The sequence below is a fragment of the Euprymna scolopes genome, chromosome 16 (genome assembly GCF_053919585.1).
Source record: "Euprymna scolopes isolate OS-2025 chromosome 16, ASM5391958v1, whole genome shotgun sequence".
In the NCBI taxonomy this organism is placed as follows: domain Eukaryota; kingdom Metazoa; phylum Mollusca; class Cephalopoda; order Sepiida; family Sepiolidae; genus Euprymna; species Euprymna scolopes.
The window spans coordinates 136365386-136379365 of record NC_136497.1 but is presented as its reverse complement, the minus strand read 5'-3'; the positions used below and the strand labels follow the sequence as shown (position 1 = coordinate 136379365).

Sequence of the window (13980 nt, the reverse complement as noted above, 5' to 3'; positions counted from 1 at the left end):
TATCTTAACAAGCACCAAATTTAGGCTGCTTGTTCGAATTGGCACTTATGGCGAGAATTAAACGTAAAGAAAAAATACAGAAACATCTGTACTGTATGATGTACGTACTCGTTCAAACGAAGAATTCATATTCCAAAAATTACGTAGTTGATCAAGTATTTTTTATATAACGCCAGTATTGAATTACGGTCGCATATCGGTCAAGGGAGGTAACTCAACATGAAGGTGTTATTTTGAGTTGCCATCTGCCTCATCCATTTGTTTTTTACGTTTTTAGTTTTGTTTGAAACTCAAAAATAGAGTCTCTTCGTTTCTTAAAACGTTTTCGTGTGATATACTTTTATTTACTGGCGTAAGTAACTCAAATTGAAGTATTGAATTGCAAGTAAAACAAATGGTTCCTACGTAATGGTTAGGTTGCAAATAGTAACACATCCAAAAATTACGGAAAACGATAAGCTAGAAAAATAATTATTCACGGGGAAAAATTGGGTACTTCTACACTTTATCGGCGAAACTGGAGACGCCATTTTATTTCATGCACCTGGCGTATAATGAAAGGGAGAAATCAGTATTTTAAATTATGACCGAAATTAGAAATAAATAACAAAAAAAAAAATTAAACTTCCCGAGAAAACTATGAAAAAAGTAAATAAAGAAAGTGAAAGAGAACATATATCCGTAATTGTTTAATTGACAGACATTAAATTGAAGCACAAGCGTGCAAATATAAATTCGCCCTACTTAAGGGCCTTGCTAATTGTAATGATAAAGGTCCGCTCTATATTTGAGCATTAAAACGTCTCGAAGCAACAAGTAATTTTGCTGCCCCGATTCGAGTGAGAAATCCAGCCTGTTCCTCCCTGTGTCCTTTTGAATTCTGGTCTGAAAAGGGGAATTTGATGCCGAGAACATTCTCGGCAGTTAGTTATGACATGCAATTTGATTGGTTAAAATAGATCCATGGGCGGAGAACCCGTCCAATAAAAAGCTTGCTTATTTCTGCAACATTTCTTACACCGTATCGGAACTGTATTTTCATGAATAATTATTTTTGTACTTTATCGCTTTCCGTAATTTTTGGATATGTTACTATTTGCAACATTACAATTGCGTAGATACTATTTGCTTCACTTGAAATTCAATATTTTTGTCGTTATTATAATATAGAAGCACCTATTACATAAAAGGTTTTATTTAAAAAAAAAAAAGAGGATGAAAACATTAAAAAAATCAGCGACGACTTTAAGATTTCTCTTTTACAATTCCTCCAAGTTGTGTTTTCTTCAAAAAAAAAAAAAAAAAAAATTAATCGAAAAAAATTGAAGTTGCGTTGGTTTTAGCTTTCAAATTCTTGTATAAAGAAAAAATGAACGAATCTCTTGGTAAAATGGAGTTATCTCCCATAGACCAGTGACGCATTAGCGGTGTCAGAAATTTCGTGAAAAATAGTGAATAATTCCACCCCATCTTTCCAAGCTTATAACTCCTCGAAAAATGCAATTCAAGCCCTAATTTTTTTTTTCAATTAAAGGAGCAAGGACCAAGATTTCATTAAAAAAAAAAAAAAAAAAACGTGTTTTTTTTTTAAAAAGGTTTTAAACTTCGGACTTTACAGGTAAAATTCTATAAGAACACTATGTTTTTTTTGTTTTAAATTTGAATATATTATGTATTGACCTTTTCTCTTCAATTTGTGAGTAAATAATTATGTACTCATCGGGTTCTAAATTAATTATTATTAGACATTTACAAAATGGGAGGCGTGAATTATTCGACCCCCTGTCTTTCCAAGCTTATAACCAAAAGTGCGAAATTAATGTTAAGTAAGAAAGTTTTTTTTGCATGTTAAAACAATTCTTGCTTCCATATGAGGAAAAATTTAGACACACGGTTGGGTTTTAATGGGGGGGGGCGCGTTCTCCTGAAAAGCAGCACAATACACTGGAAAAAAAATTGGCACTAATCCAGTTTTACTCATCCCCCTTCAAAAATAAATTATAATTACACACACACAAAAAAAAAAAACTTTGTACTTACTTGTTTAGTTAAGAAAACTGTACACCAAAATGGGGAAAGTTCAGAGTTCAACCTAATAAAAAAAAAAGCAAGAAAAGATCTTTATTATGTACGTACCAGTCACAAAATGAAGATGTCATATTCCAAAACTCATGTACATTGATCAAGTAGTTTTATTTTAAACTAAGAAAATCATTTCATGAGTGAGAGTGTTGTCAGTCTGTCATATTTGATAAAGGGAGACAACCCAAATTGAACTACAAAAATCAGCCTCGTAATAACTACGATTTCCTATTAAAATCATTAAAAATCGTAAAATAATGATTTTTAAAAAAAAATATAATTTAAAAAACAAAAACTTAAAAATATTTGGTGTTTGTTTAGAATTAAACGGATTCTCAAAACAAAAAAAACTTTATGATGAACATACCTGCCACGGAACAGAGATGTCATGTTTCAAAAACTCGTGTAGATTGATCCAGTAGATTGTTTTTAACACTGTAAAATTAATTTTTATGGTGATGCGAGACGTATGTTTTACAGAAAAGGGCGAGACAACTAAATTAGAACCATCAAAATCATATCATCTCGGCTCAAACAAAAATGTTTTGATTGACATAAGCACCATCAGAATTAACACACTTTTGCCAACGCAAAACAAGTGTAGTTATGTCAGTAACGTAGAAATATTTCGTTCTGGTGGCAATGAAGTTGCTGAAGGCGTTTTTGATATCGCTTAGGTCTTTTAAGCATTTCTCACGCAGAAAGTTGTTGAGATGCGTGAAAATGTGGTAGTCGGTAGGTGAGAATTCTGGATAGTATGGTGGATGAGGCAGTTTCATAGCCCAATTCGTTCAACTTCTGCAGGGTCGTTTTAGCAATGTGCAGTTGAGCATTGTCATGGAGGAGAATTGGGCCTTTTCTGTTGACTAATGCTGGGTGTTGTTGTTGAAGTTTCTGATGCATTTCACCCATTTGTTGGCACTACTTGTTTGCCATAGTGGTTTCACCTGTATTCAAAAAAACTAATGGATGAGACTGGTCGCAGACCACCAAACAGTCAACATGCTCTTCTTTTGATGCAACTCTGGCTTCGAGAAGTGTCATGGGGCTTCATTGGCATCTAACCACTGAGCTGAGCATCGCCAATTGTCTTTACTCACTTTTCATCACAAGTCACAACCCGGTTGAGAAATGGATCGTTCTTGTTGCATAAAAGAATGGAAGATAACACTTCGTAACAAAATTTCTTTTTGTTTTCGTTCAATTTCTGAGCCACCCATTTATCAAGTTTTTTGTTTTTTTTGAATTTCCAATCTCTCTCAAGTGGTTGAAAATCGTCATATACGTTACGTCTAATTCAGAAGCAAGTTCTCAAACAGTTGCGCATGGATTGTCTTTGACTAAGGCTCTTAATTGATCATTGTCAACATCCGATGACCAACCACTATGCTCATTGTCTTCAAGACTTGTCACTGCAATGAAATTTCTTAAACCATCATTGTGCTGTGCGTTCTTCAGTGGTTCCTGGGTCAAATGTTTCATTGATTTCATGAGCTGTTTCAGCAGCTTTTTCAGTCTAGCTTGATTGAAATAAAAAATTTGTGTAAATTTTTTATTTTTCATCTTGTATTCAATATTCTGAAAGGAAGACAATTGTTTTAAACGATTCTAATTTAAATGATTAGATAGCGCAAAAAAAAAAAACATACATTTAGTCTAATAAAAATGATGAAAAAATAATAAAAATGATGAAAAAATAATAAGAATGATGAAAAAATAATAAAAATGATGAAAAAATAATAAGAATGATGAAAAAATAATAAAAATGATGAAAAAATAATAAGAATGATGAAAAAATAATAAAAATGATGAAAAAATAATAAAAATGATGAAAAAATAATAAAAATGAATTTTGTTCTGGTTTTATTTCAACTTTCGGGTCTAATAATATTTTGTATATAAAAATAAATATTTTTTATAAATAAAACTACTCATTTGCCTATTTAAAAAATTTTTTTTTTTTTAATCGTAACTGCTTAATATTTTTTCCGAATTCATAGCAATGGGCCGACATCAAGGAAATTTTTCTTTCAAACTGATATAAATTATTGCACAGTAAAAATAATTAAATTAAAAAAAGTCATTTAGCAAATGTAATCATTTGGCCTTCAACGCTTTCTTAACAATTACAATCTATGCATGTGTGAATCCTACTTCCATTTTAAAAGTATAAATTTGCAATGTCATAAAGTTGTGATGTCAACCTAATGGATATTGTAGTCGCTTGCAGAGTTATCTTTTTTTGGTTTGCGCCTGGCACAAGTTTTATTTAAAAAATTTTTTTTTTTTTTTTTTTTTTTTTAGCACAATACATTTATTTTGGTTAAAAAAAATTATTTCTATTACTGATTCATCTAAGGGAAATATACTAAGAAATTAGTTTTTTTTGGGTTTTTTTTTTCTCAATTCTTTTGCAATTTTTATCTTATGATTAAATTTTAGATTAAATTCATCAACCAATTGTAAGTTCTTAGAAACAATATTTACGAAACTAAGTTAAAATTAAAAAAATTTTTTTATTTTATTTTTTATTGAATTTCCACCCACAAACAAGGCACAGTGCCACTTTGATGAAGGGAGCTACTATCTGGTACATAATCAGTAGAGAGTTGAGCAGCAGGATGTCTGTTTACATTACACTTGAACTTCTGCATGCCAGTACAGCCAGGAGAAGAAACTATTAGAGTAGAAGGTGTAGTTGTACTTAGGTCCCATAAGATCCCTTTTTCCACCACAAATAAAATAAAACGTGAAATAAACGGCGTTTATTTTCACAAAAAAGTAACAAAGGAATCATTTTTTTTGTGTCTGGATAGACAGTTCTTGCAAATGTGAAAGTTATTGAGACTGTTGTTTTGATAAGAAAAAGCAGAGAGTGTCCATTGTTTTCTTGCTGAGAAAACAGGCTTAATTTTTGAGTGTGCTAGGAGAAATAAAGAAAGTAAATGTCCTTGTGTGTGGCTAAATATCTACATTATTCACTGTATGTGTGTGTGTGTGTGTGTGTGTGTGTGTGTGTGTGTGTGTGTGTGTGTGTGTATGTGGATAAGCGCTTCCATGTGTGTGTGTGTATGGGGATAATCGTGTTTTATCATGCTGGCAAAAAATATGTAACAACGGAGTTGTTGACGTGAATGGAGAAGTGAGTGAAGAGCGAAGAGTTAGGAATGCAGAGTATGGAGCGCCGAGTGAGAATGAGTGCGTAAATGAATTTGTTTAAGTATCTGTCGATCGACTACCAGGCGATGCGAGAAAAAAGGTTTTTAAAATGAAATCTTTTTTCTGAACGTTGATCGGCCGAGAAGTGCACTCTTTTGTTGCGTGGTATGCTTTCAACTACGTCTGCCGAACAAAACGCATTTTAAGTTTCGTTCCCCGCAGAATTTGTGGGTGTATTTTAAAAAAAAAAATCTTTGTGCCGCTGAAATTTATTTTATTTTTTTTGTTGTTTTCACGCATAATTGGGTTTTTATTTATTCGTTTGTTATTTTTAGAAGGAGAAATGAATGCATTTTTTTTTTTTTTTAGGTGTGTGTTTTTTTAGGTGTGTTTTTTTTTAGGTGTTTGTTTTAGGTGTTTTTTTTTTTTAGGTGTTTTTTTTAGGTGTGTTTTTTTTTAGGTGTGTTTTTTTTTTAGGTGTTTTTTTTAGGTGTGTTTTTTTTTTAGGTGTGTTTTTTTTTAGGTGTTTTTTTTTTTAGGTGTTTTTTTTTTTTAGGTGTTTTTTTTAGGTGTTTTTTTTTAGGTGTGTTTTTTCGTTTTTAGGTGTTTTTTTTAGGTGTTTTTTTTTTTTTTAGGTATGTTTTTTTTAGGTGTTTTTTTTTAGGTGTGTTTTTTCGTTTTTAGGTGTGTTTTTTTTTTTAGGTGTGTGTTTTTCGTTTTTAGGTGTGTTTTTTTTTAGGTGTGTTTTTTTTTAGGTGTTTTTTTTAGGTTTTTTTTTTAGGTGTGTTTTTTTTTTTTTTAGGTGTGTTTTTTTTTTTAGGTGTGTTTAACCGCACAAAGGCTTTCAGGGGTGGGATTTTGCTGCTTGTCAGGTTTGTCAGGTTTGTCAGGGGTATTCACATCGGGGAGAGGGGTACAAATGCTTGTAGTTTGTCAGACCACCTACCATTAAGATACTTATAAAACAGAGGGATGCAACATTTCGGTGATGGGACAGCAGTTGAAGCCTAGCTGATAGTGCGGAACCTATTATTAGGTTGGCAACTCTTTTGAGCCGTGTCTAAGAGTGAGAGACTAGTAGCAGATGCACCAGCCTAAATGTGACAACAATACTCCATACATGGGCGAATATTGTAGAGGTACGGGATACTCTAAGACATAAGTAACTTTGCAGCAGCCTTGGCAATGCCCTCAGTGTATCTGTTCCAACTCGTGTTCCCTGTGAACGTTAAGCTAAGGAGTTTGAATGAAGTACTTTCAGGTAATGTATTATTAGCCATGGCTATTAGTGGCTGAGAAGGTTTCTTGTAGTTATTAAAGGAAACAAGCTTAGTCTTGACAGCATTAAGCTTAAAGTATACACCTAGGGTTCCTCGATAATTAAATTATCTTTATAATTTGTGTAAACTTCCAACTACAGTAGAACCCTGGGATACAGCATTAAAAATTAGTAACAGAATACAGTACAGTGTATAATACGCATGTATATAATAAAAAAAAAACATAACACTTTAAGATGGGACAAATACTGTAACTAGGGGCTGGAAAAAAATATTCCACATCGTAACTTGAAAAAAAAGTACCCTGGGGTACTACTGTAGATCCAAAAATTCGAAACCTTAGAGTGCAGAGTTATTCCCCCTTTTTTCCTGCCAAAACATGTCGACTTTTACTCTTGACAAAGGTTGGAGGTTACATCGACGAAAACGTTGTGCAGATAACACTCAACATGAGAACAGTTGTCCGTTTTAATCTAACTAATGCGAATCATTTAGTTAAAATCCATTTAGTATTTGGCATGGAAAATTGAGAAAAAACATGCTTGAAATGTGTTAACATTTTGTGAATGAGTTAAAACACCGAATTTGACCTGATGTCATGATTTTTTTTTTTAAATGATTTTTTTTTTTTTCAGCACATTATTTTTAAAGTTCAGTCGTGCTTAATTGGGAAGCATAGACCCTTTTAACAATGCCAAGGAGAAGGAATAGGCGTTCTCGTCAGTCGTCACCTCCAAGGATTCCATGCAAATACTGTGACAAATCAGCTGTTAAGCTCCTAGAGTGTTCCATATGCAACAGGAATTTGTATTGTTCCATTGAATGTCAGTTGGACGACTGGATAAATCACAAAACTGAATGTGATGGCAGGACGAATGAACTGAAGATGGAGAAGCGAACAGAACGGACGCACAACAAAGAAACGCCAGTTTTTCCAGTTTCGGAGAAAGGTATGTCACTTTTTAGTTTCGCTTTATGAAAAGGGTTTAACAGACTGCTGCAAAATGGTAGTCTCTCTTTACTCGGCTAGAAAACTTCTCACACCTGCCAATTATCATGATCTTTGTAAGGGTGTGTTGTGGAGGCTATTACATGAATAGCACTATTAGTGCAGGATGTCTTTGAGTGTGACGGGGTCAGACAAAGGCTACTGGTGACATAGATCAAACCTATTGACTTCCCATTAGAATGCATGCAGCAAGGGGTCACAAAACAGGTTAGTGAGTGTATTTTGAGTGCAAGCCACTTAACGGGGAGTTACAGACCTCTCCCCAACACACACTTAAATATAAAAAGGATGGAGCACATGTGCTTAGTTTAGTTTGAGTTTAGAGTCAATAGTTAGAGTTCAACAGACACAGTCGTCAGAAGATGGAGACTTCTCGTGGAAGATGAATTGATAGAAAAATTTCCACCCTCCTTCTAAGGATAGGCAGAGAACAGGGATGCGACTTTGATCGTGAAACGAATAAAGATCCAGTTGTTCAGAGAAATGAGACTTGTGCATGAGAACTTTTGTTCCAGGAACTGACGTTCGGACACAAACCACTTGAGGACACGGTAAGAGATTTGAAGAAGACATAAAAAGTTACTTCTGCTTTTATTTTGTAATCCCCACCTCCCTTCAAAAGGGCTGACAGGCTGTAAAAATGAACATTGACTCAAACTAAGCAGACAACCCCCCCCCACACACATACACACAACAGGTATCTGCGTGTGTAATTGTGAAGGAAGCGTTGCACAATCTCTAACTTCTCTCCTGAATCGACAGTTTGATTCCAATGGCAGAGAGAAGTCCAAAACGATTAGAAACAATGCCGAGATAAATGAAGTGCACATACAGCACCTGGTATTTTCTGCGTAGTAGAACTCGTTGATCAATTTGGTCAGAGTCGATTTCACCTTCGGGTTGATATGCCGCTGTCATGCTGGAAGTGAATAAAGCTCATGCACACAAAAGAAATACAGACTCGTTTAACTATTCTACTGGTTAATTCAAGATAAATATACACAATATTTACTTATATACAATTGTTCAAATGTTGATTTTGACAAAACTCTGCTGAGTCCCAATTAGATTTTACGGTGGTGATGGTTCAAAAAGAGAGGATGTGATGACCCTTCGATTGTATTTGATTTCTCTCAAATCTTAGCTCTAACTGACGATTTTGGTGTGGGGACTCACTTATGTAGTAAGATGATGGGGTGGGTCGAGGCTGCTTCCGGGACCAATCATTACATCACCTCAGGGAGAAATCCCCTATTCCTACACCTGTGATTCTGTGAACTCTCTCAGGCCTGTTTCTCACAATCGAGAGGTTAACCCCATGACCTCTTGATCTAGTACTGCACTCAGAGGCCAAACAACCCTGAGTCAGTACTCGTTGGCAACGGAAACGAAATTATATTTCGTTATATCTCTCAAAATGACATCAAGTTGGCATTTTTCATCAAACAATAAAATTTGTTTGACAAAGCTTTCTTTCAGCAGGGTTGGATGCCATCGCCCAGGCATACAACAACATTCAATGAATAAAACAATCATATCTACCCCGCATTCTCCAGTGTTTCGGGAGCCTCATCCTTCCCCCAATGGGCAGTCCAACCGCTCCCTAGGACGGTTACGTCACAGTACCGACCAGGCTGAACATCACTTAACTTTGGTGTTCTAACAAGGATTGGTGTGTCAAAGTGATCCTGCCATATATCACATAGATGTCATAACCTTTATTCAGTCTTCAGAGACAATGGATAACCCCTGTAAGGGTGTCTCTGTGTGTTATATTGATAAGAAGTTCAGGACAACTAGAAACATTGCTGGAATAAGTGGAAAGATTTTCCCATACCTGATATTCCCAAATGTTTATCCATTTTAATATTGCATCTAAATATTATCAGTATCCTGTATCTCTGCTTGTTAGAGGAGAGGGAGCCTAAAAGAAGGGGAGGTGGCTTAAAACGGAAGGTGGAAATCACATGACTTCTGACCAAAATAGCAATTTGCTCTCTCACTTCTTGGACCTAGACGAGAACAGGAACGAGATGTCGTCTCAGCTTGTTTCAGCGGAGACGGTGTCGTACAGTCAGCTGATCTTTTTTTCGTTATTAGCTGTCCTTCAATTCTTTTTCTCTTTCTCCCTTTCTCTCTCCCTCCTTTTCTCTCTCTCCCTCCCTTTCTCTCTCTCCCTCCTTTTCTCTCTCTCCCTCCCTTTCTCTCTCTCTCTCCCTTTCTGTCTCTCTCCTTTTCTCTTTCCCTCACTTTCTCTCTCCCTCACTTTCTCTCTCTTTCTCTCTGTCTGTCTGTCTGTCTCTCTCCCTTTCTCTTTCTCACACACACAATTTTGTTTTCTCTCTTTGTTCTGTTTAAATAAAACTTTTACCAAAACTTTTCAGTACCAGATGAGTGACTACTTAGAAATACCAAGTGCTGTATATATGTATACATATTTAACCATTAGAAAAAAAAAGCTTGACAAATTCTAGTTAGAACAGCTCTGGAGCTCAAAATGTTTTGTCTATGCCTACTAACAAAGGATGACTTACGTCAGATCTACAAAGGATGACCATTTGTATATGAATGGAGTACTCTTGCTATATCTACTAACCTCTCCTCCTTGGATAAGATGCAAAAACAAAAAAAGAACATTTAATCTAATAGGTCTTGCATCATCTGCCAAACTCCTGTAACAAAGCCACAAGCACTTATGCAGCAGTAGCATCATCTCTCGAATGCAAATGACCAAGCCATGGTGCGAGGTGACGTCACAGCGAAGAAAGAAAAAGGAAAGAAAAGCAGAGAATAACTTGGAAGTGTAACGTCACAAATGGACAAACAAGTAAAACAATTTTCTTTCTTAACGCTAATTATTTATTACCATTGCTCGTCTTGATACCACATAGTCTCTCGCTGACACATGTCCACCTAACCTGACATACGTTTCTCTTTCTTCCAACTGCACCCTGGCCACAGCCAGCTAATTCTCGCCTGTATTTTACACGTCCATATCCTTTGTCGTCGACTTTGTATCTCCGACCATGTGGTGTCCTGTATATGACCTTAAACTATATCTGATGGTTAGGCCCAAGCTTGCGGGCTTTGGGGAGTGTGGAGCCACCCTTTAATTGCCATTGTTCCCATGTCCACTCTTACCCGGAGTAGTAGTACCTGTTAGGGTCCCAACTATGGGTTAAATAGAAACCGATTTGAAAAAAGCAAATATATTCTATTAAAAAAGTTTTCTTCAAAATCACTGAATTTGGCATTAAATAACCTGAAAAGGGCTGCTATGCCGTAAAACAACCCAAAAATACAATTGTGAATTGAGGCTTCTACCTGGTCATGGCTGATGGAATGAGAACATGAATTAAATAAAGTGTTCCATTTGTGCAGATTACCGAGTGTAGCAGAAAGATTCCTGAGTTTGATACTATATACCTGAAGAAGGTAGAAGGTTACATTGATCGAAACTTTGTGAGAACAAAAAAATGTGATTTTTTTTTTTTTTTTTTGTGGCAAATCTGATCTTTTCAATGCCATTAAGTGGATGTTCAAAAGATGTCAGATTGATTGCAAAGAGAATGGTAAAATCTTTTGCTGAAACTCTTTATATGTGATTTTTTTTTTTTTTTGTGGCAAATCTGATCTTTTCAATGCCATTAAGTGGATGTTCAAAAGATGTCAGATTGATTGCAAAGAGAATGGTAAAATCTTTTGCTGAAACTCTTTATATGTGATTTTTTTTTTTTTTTGTGGCAAATCTGATCTTTTCAATGCCATTAAGTGGATGTTCAAAAGATGTCAGATTGATTGCAAAGAGAATGGTAAAATCTTTTGCTGAAACTCTTTATATGTGATTTTTTTTTTTTTTTGTGGCAAATCTGATCTTTTCAATGCCATTAAGTGGATGTTCAAAAGATGTCAGATTGATTGCAAAGAGAATGGTAAAATCTTTTGCTGAAACTCTTTATATGTGATTTTTTTTTTTTTTTGTGGCAAATCTGATCTTTTCAATGCCATTAAGTGGATGTTCAAAAGATGTCAGATTGATTGCAAAGAGAATGGTAAAATCTTTTGCTGAAACTCTTTATATGTGATTTTTTTTTTTTTTTGTGGCAAATCTGATCTTTTCAATGCCATTAAGTGGATGTTCAAAAGATGTCAGATTGATTGCAAAGAGAATGGTAAAATCTTTTGCTGAAACTCTTTATATGTGATTTTTTTTTTTTTTTGTGGCAAATCTGATCTTTTCAATGCCATTAAGTGGATGTTCAAAAGATGTCAGATTGATTGCAAAGAGAATGGTAAAATCTTTTGCTGAAACTCTTTATATGTGATTTTTTTTTTTTTTTGTGGCAAATCTGATCTTTTCAATGCCATTAAGTGGATGTTCAAAAGATGTCAGATTGATTGCAAAGAGAATGGTAAAATCTTTTGCTGAAACTCTTTATATGTGATTTTTTTTTTTTTTTGTGGCAAATCTGATCTTTTCAATGCCATGAAGTGGATGTTCAAACGATGTCAGATTGATTGCAAAGAGAATGGTAAAATCTTTTGCTGAAACTCTTTATATGTTTTTCCATGTCAGATCCTCTCCCCCATCTTTCCCAATTATTGTCGAGTTTTTGCCACTCCCTGCATCGTATTAAACCAGTATATCCTCTAACTGAAAAAAACTTATTTCAAAAATAATAAAAATAACTTGTACACAACTGCACCTGAGATTTTACAATAACCCTTATCCCTGAGTGGCTTCCGGGCCTTGATAAGTGGTGATCACTGTGTAAAAAAAAAAAAAAAAAAAAAAAAAAAAAAAAGAGACACCACATGTCCTTCACACTCAACGACCTGCTGCCCCAATGTTGTATGTCGTGGATTTTTCTTTCATTTTCTCTCTTTTACGCATTGGCGGTTGCCAAGAGGGTACACACAAGTTCGCAAAAACACAAATTTCAACACTTCTGTATATCATGTGTATGCGATACCATTGTAGGGAAACTACCCTCTAACATCAAGGTTCACATTTACATCTACTGTCCAGGCTGTGTCCGTCTGTCAGTTGATCAGTTCATTTTCTAATTTCTTCTGATCTGTTTCCAACTGTGTCAAAGTTGCAACTCTATTCATGTCAACTGGATGCTGTCATAAACTGGAGTCCTGTTGTCAAGTGGACACTGTCATAACCTGGAGTCCTGTTGTCAAGTGGACACTGTCATAACCTGGAGTCCTGTTGTCAAGTGGACACTGTCATAACCTGGAGTCCTAACAGTTGTCAACTGGACACTGTTGTAAAACATAGCCTCTGCAAACTTCCCCGTACTGTTGTAGAACCCTTTTCCAATCTTAAATATCTTTATTGTTCAGTTCTTTTGTCATTTAATAACTACCACACCTTGCTTAAGTCATTTGGTTCTTTTGCTCCCAGTATCTTAATTACAATCACACTTAGCCCTTCTGTCTACATCAATAAGTCTGTTTTCTCTTTTGTTATATTTTTCCCTGCTTCCTTACACTTGGATAGGGGGGTTCGCCAATTATATCATACAGACTTTAGTTATGTGTAAAGGAAATAGTTTTTTAAAAAATGTTTTATCTTATTCCAGGAGGAGAATGTTATTCTTGTGGCAAATCTGGTGTTAAACTCCACAAGTGTTCCAAATGCCATGAAGTGAAATATTGTTCGGTAAAATGCCAGAAAGCAGATTGGCCAAGCCACAAAGTTGATTGTGAAAAGAATGGTAAAATTCCTGCTGAAAATTCTGGTGAGTAGAAATCAGTTATGAAAATCTACTGTCTGTTCATTTATATAAAACTTTGGTGCTTGTTAAGATGGCCACAGATTGATCTTTTTTAAAATATGTTGTTTTAAGCGTAAGCAACAGTACTTACTTTTTCGGACATGACAATTAATATACAGGGTTGAATGATAAAATTGTTGCCCTAAAATATGGCATGATTCCATTTCCGTTTGATGAGAACCCATTTTCTTTTTGCATACCATCTACTAGTGGCTAGCTGTGTACAAATGCCAAGAGTGATAGGAGCCTTCTATCATGTCTGAAAGTGACACAATGCGCAACGAGCGAGATTGAAAATTTGCTGTTGTACAACTCGTGCACTCTACCGATTCAAGTAATTGCAACAGGACCATTGCCAACACCCTCAAAATGTAAATCCGGATCGTTCAACACTTGAGGGCACAGTTCAATGCATCGGACGACCCACAGTTATGGTCTTTGGTGTGGTTTCAAGTGAGGACCACATCATGCCACCTCACATCTTTGAAGTCAGCTTGAAAGTCAACACCAAAGTGTACCTGGATGTGCTCATCAGGTCGCTGCTGGCAGACCCTGGGTGTGACTGGATGTTGGCTCACAAGTCCAAAGAGTCCCAGGCTTGAATTCAGAAGGTGTGCTATGACTTTGTCCCCTTCTCCCACTACCCTCCTCCTCCCCTGACCTG

The 13980-nt window shown here is 35.4% G+C and overlaps 1 protein-coding gene and 1 long non-coding RNA gene across 4 annotated transcripts in view; one reads left to right on the top strand and one right to left on the bottom strand.

The window, feature by feature from the left end:
- LOC145296116 (uncharacterized) overlaps positions 1-13980 on the bottom strand; it is a 111486-nt gene that overhangs the window by 45084 nt on the left and 52422 nt on the right. The window contains exon 2 of the long non-coding RNA XR_013869967.1: positions 2041-2092. This is a non-coding gene — a long non-coding RNA (uncharacterized LOC145296116). The remainder of the gene's footprint in view (positions 1-2040; positions 2093-13980) is intronic.
- LOC145296115 (uncharacterized) overlaps positions 1-13980 on the top strand; it is a 44364-nt gene that overhangs the window by 4114 nt on the left and 26270 nt on the right. For all 3 annotated transcript variants that reach the window (XM_080142261.1, XM_080142260.1, XM_080142259.1), the window contains exons 2-3: positions 7157-7471; positions 13122-13280. In XM_080142261.1, the coding sequence (XP_079998387.1) occupies positions 7213-7471; positions 13122-13280 (418 nt within the window). In that variant the 5' untranslated portion in view covers positions 7157-7212. The remainder of the gene's footprint in view (positions 1-7156; positions 7472-13121; positions 13281-13980) is intronic.